The 21,178-nt window shown below is 33.7% G+C and overlaps 2 protein-coding genes across 2 annotated transcripts; both read right to left on the reverse strand.

Moving 5' to 3' along the window:
- Nucleotides 1–1,021: 1,021 nt before the first annotated feature.
- On the reverse strand, nt 1,022–3,846 carry HELRODRAFT_113731 (hypothetical protein; the record flags this gene model as incomplete). The annotated part of the gene is made up of 5 exons (XM_009024153.1): nt 1,022–1,537; nt 1,662–2,126; nt 2,573–2,627; nt 2,928–3,093; nt 3,295–3,846. 5 exons carry the CDS (start codon nt 3,844–3,846, stop codon nt 1,162–1,164), a joined length of 1,614 nt encoding a protein of 537 aa, XP_009022401.1. The 3' UTR covers nt 1,022–1,161.
- Nucleotides 3,847–7,183: 3,337 nt separating this feature from the next.
- On the reverse strand, nt 7,184–13,777 carry HELRODRAFT_84274 (hypothetical protein; the record flags this gene model as incomplete). Its single annotated transcript, XM_009024020.1, has 16 exons — nt 7,184–7,435; nt 7,678–7,818; nt 8,048–8,110; nt 8,589–8,727; nt 9,007–9,129; nt 9,373–9,503; nt 9,737–9,841; nt 10,188–10,275; nt 10,588–10,654; nt 11,209–11,410; nt 11,738–11,831; nt 12,086–12,175; nt 12,453–12,506; nt 12,813–12,931; nt 13,254–13,343; nt 13,679–13,777. Coding segments are annotated over 16 exons (1,857 nt in total), but the record flags the coding sequence as incomplete, so codon positions are not given.
- Between the last annotated feature and the right edge of the window lie 7,401 nt (nt 13,778–21,178).

Consider the following 21,178-nt stretch of genomic DNA (forward strand, 5'->3'; position numbering starts at 1 on the left):
GTAATGGAGCAAAAGTAAATTTTCATAAAAAAAATATAAACAGACTAATGTTCAGAAAATAATTATGGTGCCACCAAATAAGCACCTACAAAAAGAAAATGAATTTTTTATTCTGACAAACCAATCTATTAGTTATAAAGACTCACATTAGGAAGAATGCACTGGAAACATTCATCTGGCTGGCAGTTAAGCATACAAAATTATGTTGTCAATTTGAACGAATCTCTTCAAAGGAGCGAGACAAACTAGTAAATTGAATGAATAATAAAAAACGCTATAATAAATTAGTAATAATTATATTAATAATAATAATGAAATCGTCATAAATAGGTCTTATAATAAACTCTGCAAACATCCGCACGTATACAGCGTAGGTAATATATATATGTATACACATCGCTATGGGAATGTTGCATTATTTTGATACAAATACAATATACAAATGATATACATCGATATACAAATGATATACATCGAGATACAAACGATATACATCGATATACAAATGATATACACATGAATCTATAATAATGAACATAAATAATGTTGTTACTAACGTATTAAATGATAAATTAAATCAGAAAAAAAAACTAATTCGTTGATCATAAATACTATCAAATCATTAAGTTCTTACAGCTCTGACTAATAATGTCATTTGACAATGAAAATGATGATAGATGGTGCAAATACTGAACGACAAGACATGTTTTATCTACATAAATATACAATATCATACATGCAAACATATACATAAGTACAAATACGTACATTTAAATTATATACATTTGTATAGAACAGTTTAAATATCCGAATAAAGAAATTGTTGAAGGAAGTGTTTGTAAATATGGGAAGAAAGGCATAGAATGACATGCATGCACAAGTACAGCACATCTTACACGTTATACTGAGAAGAATATTGATAATTAACCGCTTAACTGGTTGATTCAAGCAAAACAAAACACAAACCAAGCAAACTGAAAGTCAGCCTAGGCAAAACAATCAACCGACTAATCAACCAATAAACTGAAAACAAGCCGACCAAAACAATTAGGCTATTTAATCTATCTACTAACCAGCAAACTACAGACAAAATCAAACCATAAACAAAATCAAAACCAAAACCAACCAACCAACAGACCAACCAACCAATCATCTCAACCATCAATCTGTTTTTATTAATGTAGGTGAAGTTGCAGCATCAGCAACAGCAGAAGCAGGAACCACTTCAGAAGAATTTTCACTCTTAATAGAGGACCCAGTGAAAATGTTCTTAACCTCTGGGAAAATAATCTTCATCATGGAGATGGTCAGGCGCCTGGTGAGGCATATGGCGGTGAGGATGACGAAGATGATGTTGTAGATGAGGATCGTGTAGGAACTTTCCAGCCACTCCAACTGCCCGAAGTTTCCGAGCAGATCAAAATTTGAAATGCCCAACGTTCGCGAGAGAACGGGAAGAGCTGAGCTAAGGACGAGAATGATGACGCAGTTGGCGATGATGATCGTCATTGGCGTGTCCTGCCTCTTCGGGTACAACCTGAATGGTGACGTCATTCATTTTTGTAAACATTTTCCCCAGTGGTTGAATGAATATTACCTAAAAGATTAGTATAAAAATGTTACCCAGTGAAAGTTAAACATTAAATAAAATAAGGATGAACCTTTTGAAGCCAGGCAGACTGTAAACGCCAACAATGGATGTGGTCATGAGGTAGAAGATGACAACAATCTCCACCGCAGCCCCCACCGGACCCAGCATGGAGATGGAGTTCACCCCCAACACAACCGACGAATCATCCTTTCCTCTGAACACCTTACCTGTAATCAGCAACTCGGCAATGTTAAGTGAGACCATCAGGAGGGATATGGACATTAATATCAAGAGAGCCAGCATGGATAGCGGGTAGACAAACTTCCTCCTAAAAAGCATGCGTCGTCTCTGCTTCTCCAACTCCAGGCAACGAGCTGCATACATGTTAGATGTTTTAACTGTATTGATTTTGTTGCTAGCGCTAGTAGGGGTATGTTGATGTTGCGTCTCAGGTGTTGCCAACAATGTTGTGATTGATGTTGCGGATCGCAGAGGGTAGGTTGACAGTTCGCTCCAGCCATTTTGTTTGAGGTAACTGGCGCGGAGAGATGGAAGTTTGGGAGGTAGCGAGTGTGATGACGACGACAAGGATGACGAGGACAGCGTCAAGAATGATGAGTACGGCGATGAGGATGGCGTTAATGATGATAGAGACGATGGGGATGTGATCGAGGTATGCAGGGATCGACAACCGTTTGTGAATGACGGTGAGGGCAGTGTTGCTGAGACTAATGTCTGCTGCTGATTCAGATGTTCTAGAGCCTGTCTACGACGAATTAATTTGCAATCTTCCTTAAGACTCCTATCAAAGTGTTTGTATAATAATATTAATAAGGATTCTACTCATTTGGTTGCAGTACAGGGGAGATAAAAGATTGAAATGTAAGGAGAAATAACAGACTAAAAGATAAATGTAATACTTATACAAACTCATATGTTGGCAAATCAGAGGCAATTTTGAAATGTGTTGACAACGTTGACGCCTCGAGTCTTCGAGCCTCTGTTGCTTCCTCCAATATGCATTTCATTATGTCGCCTTTGTCAAAAATATCATTAACAAATTAACTAAACAATTAAATTATGATTATTAAATGTTTACAAAACTTAACATAAATAGTTTTTTAATGATAGACCAAAAAGATCACACTAGTAACTGAATATAATTATACTAAATGACAAATGAAATTTTGTAATTGGCAGATGATGCCAGATAAATAACTAGATAGATAAATCTAGACAAAAATAAATGCTATCTAAATTTAAGATTCATGAATTAAAATAATGATCAGGCAAAAATCAGGAAAAAACAAAAAAGAAGCAATCATTTGAAAGTAACCTTCAAAATTAGTTTGAAGGTTGTCGGGGTTTGTGATGAGCTCCCCGATGACAGTAAACAACCGAATGAAACCGATGGGGGTAAAGATGAGTAACATGGCCACACCTATGAACGACACACAGGAGTATAAGTAGAGCAGGTAGAAGTTTTTCACATCTAGGAAGATCTGTTTCAATATTTACATGAAAATTATTAGTAAATTGAAACGATTACATAATTAAATTACAGTTAATTACGATCAGGCAATGAAACATAAAACCAAACTACAAAATTTTGAGGTTAGTCCACCAATAAAAAAACCTTTATTGTTGATTAGTTTAAAAAATGTGCCAATAAATATTTAGAATTAAAAACATAAAAAGCTTACCTCAAACATAAACTTGTTATTATCACCAGACGTCAGTGCCAGTACTACCCAGACCAATCCACATACGGCCACGCAGAAGAGAACAAACACCAATGCGGTTTCATAAACTCTGGGCATTATTCCCCTTCTGGACCCAGGCAGTCCTTCAGACTCAGTAAAGAAATAAGCAAATGGCATGAACACAAATAACGAAAGATTGGAGGATATGAAAATAGTATTCCAGAGACCATGTATTAGGGACAGGTTGACCCATTGTAAGTAGTAGCTGTTGGGGAAACGTAGGATGGCTTCATTGGCGACGATGGACAGTGGCAGGAGCATGACAGCCCCAATGGAGACAGCCAACGTGAAGGTGCAGGATAGCAAGGTGACCCTGTAAACGACGGCATCTTCCGAGGCAACCGAATACTCATCCCTGTCTGGTCGCCTCTTGAACGCACAAAGTATGATGTACGAGATGACGCAAAGCATCAGGGAAAGGAGCAGACTGATGACATATTCGCGCACCAAATTGTGAAATAACCTTTCTCGCAAATCTACATCGTCGTCCATTTTCAAAACTGTCTATTTAAAAAAAAATTAAATATGTTGAAATTGAAATGAACAGATAAATCAAAATTTTTATTTAAATTAATTAAATTGAAATTAAATAAAACCTGGCAGACTTAAGAAGACTATTCATGGGACGCTGAAAAATTAATTTGTGAAAAACTCAAGTAACGTGACTGCTCGGAAACATTATTTTATTGTACCTAAATTATAAACTAATACAAAGAAAACTCGATTTTGGCTAGACATAAATTTCCTTTTGGCATTATTTATTAAAACCACCAGGAATGCACCTATAAATAATTGGGTAAGTATTTTATTGAGATACGGGTTTTTCATTAAGAATTCGTATTTAGTCTAGTATTTTATATGTATATGGAATTTGTGGATTTGTCATATAAAGTTTTGATATATATATATATATATATATATATATATATATATATATATATATTTGTCATATAGTTAGAATAATTTGTTCAGTGTGATTTTAATAATACAACAAACTCCGTTTTATTTGAAGTCTAGTTTTATTTTGTTACATTTCTAAACAAATTAACAATTCACTAATTGGAAATTAAGATGAAGTAATATTAACCATTATAGAAATAATAATGACAATTCAAAATTTATTATTGTTTACATATTTAAAAATAATGATAAATTAAAAAACAACAAGATAATCTAAGAGCTAATCACGTAAAATCTATTGACAACATAATATATATTACACTAAAATAATGAATAAATCTCTCTCTCACTCTCACTCTATCCTTCTCTTTTTCTCAATATATAAATAGTGAAAGATATGCCTAATATAATATAAATAACAAAATATACATGTAGCAAAATTAATAACAATATGAATCTATTTATTATAATATATATATATATATATATATATATTGTTAGATATATATATATATATATATATATATATATATATATACTTTGTATATTCATGTGTGTTTTTTATGTGTATAAATAAATGTCAAAACACACACACACACACATAAAAATTGAACAAGTATTGAATTCTTTTCAGTTTTGAGAGGTATAAACCAACAAAATCAATTACGACATTAATGAGGAGAAATGTTTTTCTAGCCACAGTAATAACATCAACTACAAACACACACATCTACATCATCGGAATATAGATTTAAAGAACATTAACGTAGAATACAATAACTTAAGCAGCAACAACAACAACACTAACATGCAGTCTCATATAAAAAACAAATGCTATAATTCAGTTACTTTAACAATAAAATCGTCGCATCACATTACATTAACACAATACATTTACGCCTCTGAGGTCTTTTCAAAAGAGGCGCTATACAAAATTGATTTAATAATCACATCACAATCTATTACATTAACTAGAAAATCTCTTTAACATTACATTACTACTTACTCTTATCACGTTACGACACAATAATAGTATAATCCTTCCATTAAATTAACAATCACATTAACATAACATTAACATTATATCATATCTTCGTAACATTAATAATTAAGATAGATAGTTTTTTCGGGTTATCATAAATTAAATATATAATTCAAAAACTAAAAGAAATATTGTAACAATTAATTAACTTCCAAGACAATAGCAATAATCACATCAAAAACCACAGCAATAACATCAATAACAACAAAAAAACAGCAGCTAAACATTTGGATGGAGAACCTAAAAAAAACTGTTACGTTACAACTTAAACAAAGTCATTAAAAAAATGAAACGCTATAAAAATTAAAACTACGACATCTTCGTCATCGTCAATCGCATGTATTCGTAAGTTTGTAATTTTTGTATTTATACAAATGTAACATTGTATACAATGTTATGTATACAATGTTACATTGTATACAACGTTACATTGTATACAATGTTACGTTGTATACAATGTTACATTGTATACAATGTTGGAATATAAATACCTAATGGAATGGAATAAGTACAAATTTATCAGATTTATTATTTATACAAAATCATAGTTGGAAAAATATAGGAAGAAAGGGAAAGAGAGATAGAGAGAGAGAGAGAGAGAGAGAGAGAGAGAGAGAGAGAGAGAGAGAGAGAGAGAGAAAGAAATAAAGAGAGAGAGAGTACTTTAAACACCCATATACTACATTACAGTAACACAGACAACATCAAGTACTATAGAATCAGATGACATTAAATATGCAGTTAATGTGTGAACCATCGACAACCAATAAAAAATGAAGGAATGGTTTAATGGATGAATGAATGAATGAACGAATGAATGAGTGAACGAGCAAATAAATTATTTAATGAATAAATAAATAAATATAAAATATAATGATTTCATTACTAAATAAACTGTCCCAGTATAAACCAGTTCATGTTCATTACAATCGGATTTAAAATTTTTTTACAAATCTATCCAAACCAAATACACTTGAAGAAAACTGAAATGAAAAAACCAACAAGTGATTTAATCAAACGAAATATTGAACTGCTTGAAACAAGCTATGGTTTTGTTTGTTACGTTATAAGTATATACCTACGTGTAAAAATAAATAAATGTGTGTTATGTGTGTGTGTATGTTGTGTGTGTGCTGTGTATGTGTGTGTGCTGTGTATGTGTATGTGTGTGTGCTGTGTGTGTGCGTGTTTGCGTGTTACTTCAAATGATAAATGATAACAATAATAATAAATTTAACAAGGATACCGAAAAAGCATAGATATGAAAGAGGAGTAGAGCCAATAGACCGAATTTGCAAAAATTAAATTTTTTAATCAACATCTGCAGGTCCAACAAATCACCATGACATTTTGAAGACATCAAATTAAAGCCGGGGCCACAGTGACGTACCCAGTAAAAGAGTTAAGGGGTAATTTTCAAAATTCAAAAGTGATGGCCTTGACCTTTTGGGAGGGGATTTTAAATATGTTAATGACCTTTATTTGGCAGTCGAGACACAACCACTTGGTTTCGCCCCTTCTGGAATACCCCGAAAAATTTTAATTTGGAGTCATATTTTCAAACAAATAAGATGAAAGAAATGTTAATTAAAATAAATAAACAGCACAAAAATATAAAATGATAAATTTCTATGTGATATATATATATATATATATGTATATATGTATATGTATATATATATATATATATGTATATATGTATATGTATATATATATATATATATATATATATATATATATATTTCTATCAATTTGCCTAAAAGTTTAAGATAGTTTCATTCAATACTCATTCGTCATCATCTACATCATCATTATTATCATAATTGTCAGGATCATCATCGTCAGGATCATCCTCCCCAAAAACCTTGAATGGAGCATCTCACTCTCTCATTTTTGATTGGCTGCAGACACCAGCGAGGACGATGACGTCACTGATGAGGAGGCAGCCAGACAGAGTTGCTTCATCTCGTCGAACGTCTGAGCAAGCGCCATGGCGAATGTTCTAGAATCAGTGGTGGAGGATTCTCTGAATGATGAGAGGCAGACGAGTATGGAGGAGGTGTGGGGGTTGTAGCAGGCCCCATAGCCGTCGGGCACCACAGGGCCGTAGCACATGAACGCGTCCATCGTGGTCGGTACCTGGTTGTCAGGTGATGATGAAGAAGATGGTGAAGATGAGGAGAGTAATAAGGATGATGGTGCAGATGAGGACGATGATGAATGAACGGTGATGGTAAATTAGCGATGATGACAAAAATAACATAACAACAACAACAACAACAACAAAAGCAACAACAACAACAACAACAAAAGCAGCAGCAACAACAACAACTAAAGCAACAACAACAAAAGCAACAACAACAACAAAGACAAAAGATAACTACTTGACTGGTGGATAGAGCAAAATGATTGGACTGCTTGTACGTGACGTCAGCAAAGATCTTTGGAGTAGGGATGTTCGTATCTTCTGCTATCTGTCGCAATCCCAACATGTGATTGTCTATGCCGTATCCTAATATCGCCTTTTGTAGATTTTTTTTGGCTGGTTAGTTGATTGTTTGGTAACATGGTTGGTTGAATGGTTTGGATGGTTGAATTCAATCGTAACTACAAACAAAAACAACAACAACATCATCGAAACAACAGCAACAACGACAACAACAACAACAGCAACGACAATAACAACAACAACGACAATAACAACAATAACAACAACAACAACAAGAATAACAACAACAATAATAACATTACCTGGACCATGATATCTGTTTGTTTCTTGACGGCATTTCGTAATAATGATATTTTCGTACCTGCCTGCATACCAAACATGTGAAATTATTTTCATTATTTATTATTATTATTATTGTTATTATTACATATTGCCAGCCATTTATTTATTGACCAGATTCAATCAACCAATCAATCAATAAGTCAACCAACCAATCAAAATCAATCAGTCAACCAACCGACCGACCAACCATTCAGAATCATGAATCAGTCAATCAACCAACCAAAATCAATCAATAAATCAATCAATCAACCGACCAACCAATCAGAATCAATCAGTCAGTCAACCAGCCAATCAGAAACAATTAATATTAGCTAGTCAATCAATCAACCAACCAACCGACTAACCAACCAACCAAACAACCAACCAACCAACCAACCAACCGACCGACCGACCGACCGACCGACCGACCGACCGACCGACCGACCGACCGACCGACCGACCGACCGACCGACCGACAGACCGACCGACTAACCAACCAACCAATCAGACAACTAAACCAACATCGATTTTATCCCCATGCACCATGGCTTCGCACCAGCGCAACGCCTCCACCGAACACGCCCTGATGTTGTCTACCCGACCCTCTCTGTACCTACGTATCGAAGCACTCTCATACGTTGAGACGAGTTTTTGGTGGATTCTGTCGTGGTGGTGATGATGATGGTGGGGTGATGATGATGATGATGATGATAGTGGTGGTGATGATGATAGTTTGGTGAATGATTGTTTTGCTATTATTAAACGTGGCAGGTGCTATTCACATTCTTCTTTTTTAAAGATCATTATTTTTATAAACATCATCGTCATCGTCATCTCGTTATCATCATCATCCTCATTATACTCATCCTCATCATCATCACCATCATCATCATCATCATCGCATCATCATCATCATCATCATCACCATCATCATCATGACTTGTAGTGGGCCAGCTGGAGGGCAATCTGGATGTAGGCGTCAGGGCTCATGTTTTGACTTTTGGGGAACTCCTTACCGTACCCTTCGTACCTGAGTACGTAGAGGTCCAAGTTATTTATAGATCTGTAAGGAATTTTCATGTTGGCGATGACGATAACGATGATGATGACGATGATGATGACGACGACGACGATGATGACGATGATGATGATGATGACGATGATGATGATGATGACGATGATGATGATGATGAAAGCATCGTAATGCTGATGACGACCGCACAAATATAATGATGTCACCAACCTCAGCCAACGTCAAAATGATAAATGATAGTTCGGTAAAATCATAAAAAAAATATATAGACACAAAAACCTATCGAGTTCATTGGCTGCTATTTTTATCTTCTCCATGACGTCATTGGAAATTTCCCATTTGAGATGACGTGGTGGAACGAGGTCACACATGGACTGCATCCGGGTCAACTTCCGGCGTTGTAGCTCATCCCTGGTGATGGCGATGATGATGATGATGATGACATTGATGGTGATAATGATAATAATGTATGGGATGGTGTTGATGGTAATGATGACGACGACGACGATGAAAGCATCCCAATGTTCGTTCACGACCGACCACACAAACATGTCGACCATCACCTTCATGCGGATAACCAATCAAGCAGCCAACCACAGATACACAAACACACACAAACAAACACACAAACAAACACAAACATATAAGCAAGCAAATGTTCTATTAGTTGTACTACGGCAATGCCTTCAGCTGCTGAATGTTCGTAGCACAGACCACACGCACCATCCTCTGCTATTATAAACTGCATGATTGGTTGATTGATTGATTGATTGGTTGATTGATTGACTGATTGATTGACTGATTGATTGACTGATTGATTGATTGATTGGTTGGTTGATTGATTGATTGATTGATTGATTGATTGATTGATTGATTGATTGATTGATTGATTGATTGATTAAAACTTAAAATAGAACGTTTCAATGATTAACCACAAGTTACTCATGTTTGTGCTCTTTTTAATTCATCCACTATGTAAAGAAATGTAATTAATAATTACTAAATAAATAATAAAAAAATACAATGTAAAATGATAAAATATGAATAAATTATGATAATTACATAGCCCAACAACCCTCCCTACCTACCTGCATAGTTTTCTCAAACCACCTATTGACGCTGTTAAACTGACTGCCTAATCCGTGTATCATCTGATTCGCCATGCTCACGTCACTCCTTATTATTAGTATTATTATAAATAAATTATGATAATGTGATGAATAGATTATAACAACGCGATTAAATATGATATTGTGATGCATGAATTATGATAATGTGATGAATGAATTATGATAACGCGATGAATAGATTATAATATTGCGATGAATAGATTATGATAATGCGATGAATGAATTATGATGAATGTGATGAATGAATTATGATAATGCGATGAATTAATTATGATAATGTGGTGAATAGATTTTGATAATGTGACGAATAGCGTACGATAATGACCTTGAGCCTGGGGTTCCGCCCTGCTCAGCGAACTTATCATCGAGGCAGACGACGAACATGCAGCTTTCAATTTCAGCCATGTACGATTGGTTCGTTGGATCTAACGAAATGAATGGATGAATGGATTGATGGATAAATGAATGAATGAATGAATGAATGGATAAATTGATTGATGGATGGATGGATAATAAAAAACAAAAATGGTTGATGTAGCAGCGAATTGAAGCATTTGATAAAAGAAACTTCTGATACAGTCCAGTTATGAAAAGAAATTACCATAGATAATCCGACGGGGTCAGTTAAAGTTTTTGGGTCACATCATGCGGAAGGAAAGAATGGAAAATCTAACAACTACTGGAAAGATTGCATTGCAAGAAGAGATCGCAGTCAACAACGAGTAACATTCGTGAAGTCCTTGTGTCACTTGTTCAATATCACCACATTTCAACTACGACAAAGTGTTAAAAATCAGTTTTTGTGGAGGTCGATGGTCGCCAATGTCCTGACAGCATGAGGCACGAAAAAAAGGAAGTAGAAGAATCTCATTAAATTATTTATTTTACAAATTAAAATAAAAAATTAAGTGAAACACAAAAAACGCAAAGGCGAGTAACCAAGAACAACCAAATAAATAAGAAAATAAAATAAACAAACTCTCCGCCATAGTCCTCCTCACAGCAGCCCACACATCCCTACTCGCTGACGTCATTATGCCAACCGGAAGTGGTTTGTTACCGTAGTTACGTAGATGATTATCTATTTCCTCTTGGGCCATTCTGACGCATCTTTTCAGCTGACTGTAGATGTTGTCATCACTCAGGCGAATTGAATTGCAAACCACATCAAGCGCGAAAAGCTGCATTTGTTGTGCGTGTGTGTGCGTGTGTGCATGTGTGCATGTGTGTGTGCATGTGTGTGTGCGTGTGTGTGTTGTGTGTATGTGTGGGGTGTGTGTTGCTGTGTATCTTTGTTGCTTGTTTGTTTCTTTGTTGTTGTGTGTGTTTATGTGTGTGACTTCGATATTTTTATAGTACTCTTGGTTTGTTTACACAATTTTGGTTTTTGTCAGCAGATTGCTCGTTTAGTTGTCTTGGTATATGTGTCGTGCTTACGATAATCATAATTATCAGCAGCAGCAGTAGCAGCAGCAGTAGCAGCAGCAGCAGCTTCACCATCAACTGACCTGTCCACGGTACACAACTATTATGTGCTCATTCTCGTGGACTTGCTGCTGAGCTTGTGACGTCACCAGACAATCCTTACCCACACCTGGATACCTGGATTGTTAGATTGTTTCTAATGTTACGATACTGCATCGTGATACCTCTGTCCTTATTTGGTTTTAGTACTATGATATTGTATCATGATACATGGATTGTTAATTTGTTTCAACGTTATCATACTGTATCATGATACATTGATTGTTAGTTTGTTTCAATGTTATCATACTGTATAATGATGCATGGGCTGTTAGTTTGTTTCAGTGTTGTGATACTGTATCATGATACCTGTATCATTATTATTTACCAACCTGTATGACGTGAACAGTCTATAATACTGTTCCATGCATAGTGGTTGGCCTTTTTCTCGTGACCTTGCCCTGTCTATCGGAAGTAGATGCCTGGTTGTGATTGGTTAGAATTTAAAAAAAAATGTTGTTGTTTCGATGTTGTTGTTATTGTTGCTCTTGTTGATTTGATGTTGTTGGTGTTGTTATTGATTTAATGTTGTTGTTGTGGTTGATTTGATGTTGTTGATGTGGTTGATTTGATGTTGATGTTGTTGTTGTTTTGATGTAAGGATTTGTTGTTGTTGGTGAATTGATGTTGTTTGTTTTTATGAATTTGTTGCTTTGTTTTTTGTGATTGATTGATTGTTTGATCTCATTTCTTACTCACGAGTCGATGATGACTTTGTAGTCTAAGATTCCCGATATAAACCTAGCCGCGTATCTTAATGATGAAACAAAATTATTCGCCTTTAATTGAGTTAAAATTAATCAATTAACTAGTTAATTAACCAATTGGTATTAATTAACCAATTGGTATATCAGTCAATTAATCATTCAATTAGTATTTTCGTAAAATAGGCTATCAATTAATTAATAAGTTTCTCATTAGTCAAAGAGCTAACTAATCAGCCAATCAACCAATTAGTCAACTAGCCAATCAGTCAGCTAGCCAATCAGTCAACTGACCAATCAGTCAACTGACCAATCAGTCAACTTATCAATTAATTAATCAATCGCTCAAATCTACCTCAGTTGTTCATTCTGATCGTTGAAATTTTGTTTGGGAAAGACCATGCCTGGATTGGAGTTGATGGGGAGTGCTAGTCTGACTTTCATGTACATGTCATCAAGCCAGAACTGATAAACCTGTTGTTTTTGTTGTTGTTGATGATGATGTTGTTGTTGTTGGTGTTGTTGTTGATGTTGTTGCTGATGTTGTGGATAATTAATTTGGTTATGTTGGTTGTGATGTTGGTTTTTGATGTTGTTGTTGACGTGTTGGTTGATGTTGTTGTTGATGTTGTTGTTGATGTTGTTGTTGTTTATGCTGATGTTGTTAATGCTGATGTTGTTGTTAATGTTTTTGGTGGAAATGAGGAAGACGTTGTAGTTATCGCATCATTTCAAACATCATCATCATCATCACCTCCATCATCATCATCATCATCATCATCATCATCATCCCCACCCAGTTATCCTGCATCTCAGCATGTTCCAGAAGTTTCTTCTGCAAGAATTCCCCCAGACCACCCGGACTGCCGAATTCCTTCACAATCTCCTGATGATGATGATGATGGTGATGATATGGATGATGATGATGATAATGATGGTGATGATGTACTGATAATGATGACATAGTGCTGATGTGTTGATGATGATAGTATAAAAATTTGTATAGCGCAAACATCAATAACATCAAACTACTTTCTTCCAGTCAATTTTGAATGAAAATCCGTGTTCATTTCAAACGCTCTTCAACATGTCTGACTGTGACCAAATTTTGGCCAGACACACATTTGAAGCCATTTAACGAATTGTGTTTATCAACTTATGACGGTGACGATGGTAATAACGTGAAAATTGACATGACACGCACAAAATAAAGTTTCCCACCTGCGTTTTTTCATATTGTTTATCAGTAACAGTTGCCCTGATGCTGTCCAAATATTTCGTTAGGGTGTCTCTCAGTGGGGGAACTGGCAGTTTGGGAAGAGGTTTCTAGGGACGGGGGGTGTAATTTGTTGTTGTTGTTGGGTTGTGGTTTTGTTGAATTGTTGTTCGAGTGTTTTAATGTGGATGCTATTTTTATTGGGCATTATCTTCAGTCATTCTTTGTTTTATTTTTTCGTTACTACTCTGCTTGACGAAAATCGTATAATGTTTGTTTGCACGCACACTTTCACTCGCTCGCTCGCTCGCTCGCTCACTCACTCACTCACTCACTCACTCACTCACTCACTCACTCACTCACTCACTCACTCACTCACTCACTCACTCACTCACTCACTCACTCACTCACTCACTCACTCACTCACTCACTTACTCACACAAACACACACACAAACACACACACACTCACAAATTTATTTATTTAGTCGTTCACATTGAGTCACACATGTTCATAAATTGTTCTTCCTTTGTTTGTACATAGAAAAATTCATGTTGGATACGTAATTTCTATTTGCTCCCCGGAGCAATTCCATGTTCAGAGAGAATAATCTTAAACTTATCGATGTTTGTGCGTGTGAATGTTTGTGTATGTTTGAGTGTGCGTGTGTGTATACGTGTGTGTGTACGGGTGTATGTTTGAGTGTGAGTGTGCGTGTGTGTGTGTGTGTAAGTGTGGGTGTGAATTTTTTTCAAAGTTTCATCGATTGCCTTACAAGTGCAATGAAGAAATTTGAAGGGAATATTAGCAAGTGTTCTTTATAGATCTTTGACATAACAATGTGCTGTCGTCGTCATCATCACCATCATCATCATAATCATCATCATTATCATCCTCACCATAATCACCATCATCATCATCTTAATAGTCATCATCATCACCATAATCACCATCATCCTCATCTTAATCGTCATCACCATCATCATCATTACCACCATCATCATCTTAATCGTCATCACCATCATCATCATCATCATCATCACCATCATCATCTTAATCGTCATCACCATCATCATCATCATCATCATCACCATCATCATCTTAATCGTCATCATCATCGTCGTCGTCGTCGTCATCCTTATCTTCATCTTTATCATCTCCATCCCCATCTTTCCTACATAAGCATGGTCGGGGCAGGCAGTGCGCCATCGTTGTGCGTGAATGATAATGTGAGTTTTTTTTGTTTACATGGCTGCTCTTCTCCTATCTGTTTACACGTGTGTTTACATGTCCTTTTGTTTACACGTTCATGTTTATTTTGAATGTTTACATACATGAGAATAAGAACAAATAAATATTAGCCAGCTATCGACCAACTGACGTTGTACGATGAGTTGCCGGTCCACTAACCGCTGCTGGCCGATGTACGATGTACAGTTTGCATTCTTCTTCATCATCACCATCATTATTTTCACCATCTTTATCATGATCTTAATCATCAAAAACATAACCACCATCATCACCCCCATCATCGTAGCCATCCTCACCATCATCCTACCGTCAAATCCCATTCCGGATACTCAATGATATCCTGGGAGGATACCCTATCCAGGTACAAACGTACGGGGTGGTTTTTCTCTCTGGCTGCTCTGTACGTCATCAACCGTGCCCCCCTCAATGGCGATGATGATGTTGGTGGCGGAGGCACTGGTGGTGGCGTCTGCCTACTTCGAAGCGACATTTGCTGCTCTTTATGTGTCTCTGTGTGTGTTTCTGTGTGTGTGTATATGTGTGTGTGTATATGTGTGTGTATGTACGTGTGTGTTCTTTACATGAGTGTGTATGTAGTATGTACGTGTGTGTGTTCTTTGCATGAGTTTTAATGTTCAGTATAAAATAAATAAATTAATAAATGGTTGAATGAACGAAGTAATTATCATTAGGAAAAGTGATAGTGAATAAGTTAAAAAATGAGAGAGAGAGAGAGAGAGAGAGAGAGAGAGAAAAGAAGAGACGGAAAAGGAAGAGGAATGGAGGGAGGGAATTAAAATTCGGACTGGTAAATTGGTCACGTGCGCTGGTTTATATCATAGTACGTTCTGTCCAATATTATCAAATGAGAGTTTATACCATTTTATATTGACGCGTTCATGCTAAGTTACGTATAAATGATTTCAAATAAAATATATTTAAAAAAAATCATTAAATTTGCATTATATTCAATCAAATCTGTATTGCAGATACTGCACAAACACACACAAACACACACACACAGACATACACACACACACATACACACACACACTTACTTGATTGTACATTCGTATGTTGGTGCATACAAAATTTTGTATTAATGACTTTAATTGTTTGTACAAATCAAACTCTATTGTATTGTATTTTTTTAAGTAGCAGCATATGTTTGATGCAATCAGTGGAGGAACATGAAGGGGACTACGTAGGGAATGGTAGAGATGTTATCACGAGAAAATGCATTGGATTGATTGTGTGTAACAGAGGAGATAGCAGGCGTTCTCAAACATGAGAGAAGAAAACACACTCATACATGTCCGTAATTATTTAGATTAGTTTATGAAACGTTCATTGTTTCCTCACAATTGCACACAGCCTTACGCACACAAACAAACACACACCACACACACATATACATACAAACAAACAAAGACACGTCACACGCACATGCATACAAACATACATACAAACAAACAAACACAAGTAATTAAAACACATATGACACACATACACAGTCAAACACATGAAACCTTTAAATGTTTAACCAAAAAAAAAACATCTCATAAATACATATGTATGAATAAACATACATTACATACACAAACGCCCATACATGCATATGTATATACACATACATATGAATACACACATACATATGTATACACACATACAAATATACAAACAAGCACACGCACACGCACAAACAAGGCAACATGCGCAAACATATTTGCGGTTGGTAGGCGTTACCATAACGGCTGCAGCAACCAATTCAGCCGTCCACATAGCAAACATTTTAGAATTGACTGACCGATCTAGCAGCCAATCCAATCTATTTTAATGTGTGTGTATGTATGTATGTATGTATTTATGTATGTATGTATGTATGTATGTATGGATGTATGTATGTATGTATGTATGTGTGTATGTATGGATGTATGTATGTATGTATGGATGTATGTATGTATGTATGTATGTATGTATGTATGTATGTATATATGTATGTGTGTTTGTATATGTATAAAAGTTGATTAATATCGCCATCGTATATATTTATCTTTTTTTTCTAATTTATGCGCTATATAAAGGAAAATTTTTTTAATTCCACCAAAGATAAAATAATTTCCGGCATAAATATAACACAAAATCGTGCGTAATGTCATTATTTTTTCCAATGTTCATCCTGAAATTGAACAGACTAATAAATAAATATTATATGTTTCAATCACCATGGTCATCATCATCGGCATCATATCATCTTCATTATCATCACCACCACCACCACCACCATCGTCATCATCATCATCGTCATCGTCATCATCGTCATCATAAACATCTTAATACATACACACGTTCACACATACATACATACACACTAACACACACAACATATACACATAATGTATACACATAAATACATTTCTTTTTATTAAATTTATTAATATATTTGATCTATTATTTAATTAAACAAAAAGATATCTAAAACAGAAGCAATTGCATGTCACCAATGAAAAGAACAGTTCATTTTATTATAATAAAATGAGAATAATAACAACAACAATGATAAAAGTAATATATACTCATAATCATAGTCATCATTATTATTTTTATTATTGTTAATATCTAGTTAATTAAAATAAAAATAATATGTTTAAAGCAAAAATACGGTTTCAACACTCTTTGTCACAATGTTTTTGCCTCTTACAACTATAACTATGCGATAGATAAAAAAAAGCATAAATAATAAACAATAATAATAATAATATTATTAATAATAAACATAATAATAATAATTATATTAATAACGATAATGACGATAATAATAATAAATAGATACAATTTTTAAAAGGATCTTACAATTTAAACTAACACAACAAAATATCATTTCAACCATAATTATTATTATTATAATTATTATGATTATTATTGCTATAAACATTATTATAATTCATATTATTTTGTTATAATTCTTGTTGTTATGACGTAACGAAAAACAAAGATTGTTCAACTGTTTTATTTACATATAATGTGAAAGCCACGGCGTATGGACTAATTAATCATAAAAATGTGAAAGAACAACAAATTTATATATATATATATATAATGTATATAACGTATCTATATATTATATATATACTTATATATAAATATATATATAAATGTATATATATATATATATATATATGTTGGAAGGAGACCATATTTTATACAGTATTGTATGAATTCTGCCGAATTGTTGGCATTAAATCAATTTAAGGTTTATCTTTTTCAATTTTCATAACAAGAAGTTCCAGGAAATTGTTCGATTTAATGAAAATATAGTTATTATCCAAGTTCATTTAGAAAATTTAATAAAACTATAAAACTGTTGTAATCCAAATTCATCGTGTAGATAGGCCTAATTTCAATTTTTCACAAATCATCTTCAGTGCAGGTTTGGTTTATATAGTTTATAACGACAAAGCAAAGTTAGTTACTTAACTTAGCAAAGGTGGGTTACTTAGTTGGAGTCGTATTCATCATCTTCTTTGTTGTTGTTCCTTTCTTGTTCTTTATTGTTATTGATTTTAGTCGGTAATGATGTTATCATTCTTTGTTGGATGTTTATTTGGGATATACTGACCGACCGACGAAACCTGACAACCAAACCAGAACGGAAAGCGTCGATTGCTTCATTTTCATCTTTCCCGAGTGTTAGAGTCAAAAGAAAATAGAGTTCAACATACATCAGCTACGCTGAATAACCTACTAGAGGAATGGAAGAGATTCGAAATAGCTGCTACCTTCAAAAATGAACTAGACGTCAACAAACCCCAAACAAACACCCAACAAAGAATGATTACGTCATTACCAACTTTAATGACAATGAAGAACAAGAAAATGATGATTGATTAATGCCAACAATTCGGTAGAATTCATACAATATTCTCTCTCTCTCTCTCTCTCTCTCTCTCTATATATATATATATATATATATATATATATGTGTGTGTGTGTGTGTGTGTATAGCGTATAATTAATAACAATAATATTAATAGTGATAATAATTATTTATAATAATAATTATATATATATATATATATATATATATATGTGTGTGTGTGTGTGTGTATAGCGTATAATTAATAACAATAATATTAATAGTATATATATATATACAGGGTTGTTACTGCCGGAATATGGCCATCGGTGAAACTTATTCATCGACAGTACCTTTGATACCGAGTATCGAACTACTTGATATCGCCGATACTTTTCAGACAGAAAAAATCAATACTCGATGCCGATGCTTTTGAGCGTCAAGTGAATATACGAATGATTATCTCAAATTTCAAAGTTTAGCGCTTCTTCTTGTTGGTTTTTAAAAACTCATTCAGTCAGCTGATTCAAAGAATTTATCGTTATGAATTCATTTTCCATGTTATACATTAAACCACAGAACGCGTTATAATGTATGACATTTCAGTTGTTAGCTGGTAGCACCGCTTTTAAATATAAAGGTATTGGTATTGTTGGCAATACTACAAATAGATGAGTATCGTTATTGGTATAGGCAATACATTTTAAAGCCGGTACTGCTATCAAAATTGTCGGTACAAAATTGGAATGGGGTATTGTTAATAACCATATACAATAATTGAATTATTGTACAATTGAACAATTGATACATGAACGTCAATTTCAAAGCAATTTTCTTTAAAGTGTTTCATGCTTTATCATAATTTTATTCCTCACATTATTATTATAAATATTAATATTAATAATAATAATGACAATAATAGCAGGAATCGCTTGCTCGAAGAAACTGACATACATTAAACATCGTTTTAATTTTAATTCATGATCAACAACTTCAGAAAACGCGATGATAATATTATTTGTGAATAATAGAAATAATAATTATAAATAATAGAAATAATAATAATAATAATAGCGCATTTTAAAATAATAATACTAATCATGATTATCGATTTTTATTGTTATTGATGTGATTATTTGTTTAGAGGAAACTTTCTGACGGACGAAAATAATAATAATAAAAATAATAATAATTATTGTTATTATTATTATTAATATAATTTTATTTAATGATTTTATTAAATAACGATTTGCATGATTTAAATTAGAAAAAAAAAAATTCTATTCGTATTTTTATCATGTACCAGATTTCATTTAATTTGAACGAATCGTTTTGACCTTATTATTATTATTATTCTTTATTGTTATTATTATTATTGCTATTATTATTATTTTTAAAATGTTATAATATTTTATTATTATTCATTTTAGAAAAAATTTCTTGCAATTCATTGATAGATTACGTCGGGGTAGGAATTATTATTATTGTTATTTTTGTTACTGTTATTGACGATATTATTGTTATTGTTAGCTGTTGAATTTTTATCAATCAATAACACGAAAAAAGTAAACTTAAGTTAAAATATGCCGTGTGAAAATTATCAATAAATATTTGTGTAAATATTTATATGGCCTCTGACAGATGTTGAAATAATTTTTTTGGTTTTTGGTTTGGTGTGGCGATTTTTGAAGGCTGAATTGTCCGTACTTTTTTTTACATTTTTTGTGTCTAAGTTTAATCTTCATCTGGAAGTAAATAATAATTTTTACTATGGCCGAACTGTTTGATATATTGCAGTGTGATTTCGTTAAAAATTTTGTTTGATATTTGAGTATCTAAAAAGTCAAAAAATGTAAAACACATTACAGGGTTTACATTTTACTAAAATTTAATTTTCCTAATAAACCCGGCTATAATAATTACAATTAACCAAACATTAGTTTTGTTTTAACCCGTTAAAAAGTATTCCGTGTTACATATAGGCCTATCACATATCAAAGCCCCCCCAATGCTTGCGACAATATTTTCACAATATCGAGTGTTTGCTCATATAGAAATGAATTCTATATTAAGCATCTTATATCTTGCTAGCATTATCATTCGAGCAATTTGCATTTAACTTAGATTGTTAATTGAATTTTTTTTTACAAAATGCTATAAATCTTTACATTTAATAAGCTGCAACAAATTCTGAAATGAACACGACACGACACATCTATAATGAACATTAAAATAAAAAGTTACAATCTACTTCTGGCGGTTTGATACTTCCAAAATTGATATCTTGAGCACTGCTTAGCTACTAATGTATCACCGAGAGATAATAGCCGTGCAGTGAAATTAACTGCTATAGAAGGCTGAATAAGTGATTGTAAGCAGTTTGCAATGTAAGTTCTTG

This window comes from Helobdella robusta (genome assembly GCF_000326865.2).
Source record: "Helobdella robusta unplaced genomic scaffold HELROscaffold_39, whole genome shotgun sequence".
In the NCBI taxonomy this organism is placed as follows: Eukaryota; Metazoa; Annelida; class Clitellata; order Rhynchobdellida; family Glossiphoniidae; genus Helobdella; species Helobdella robusta.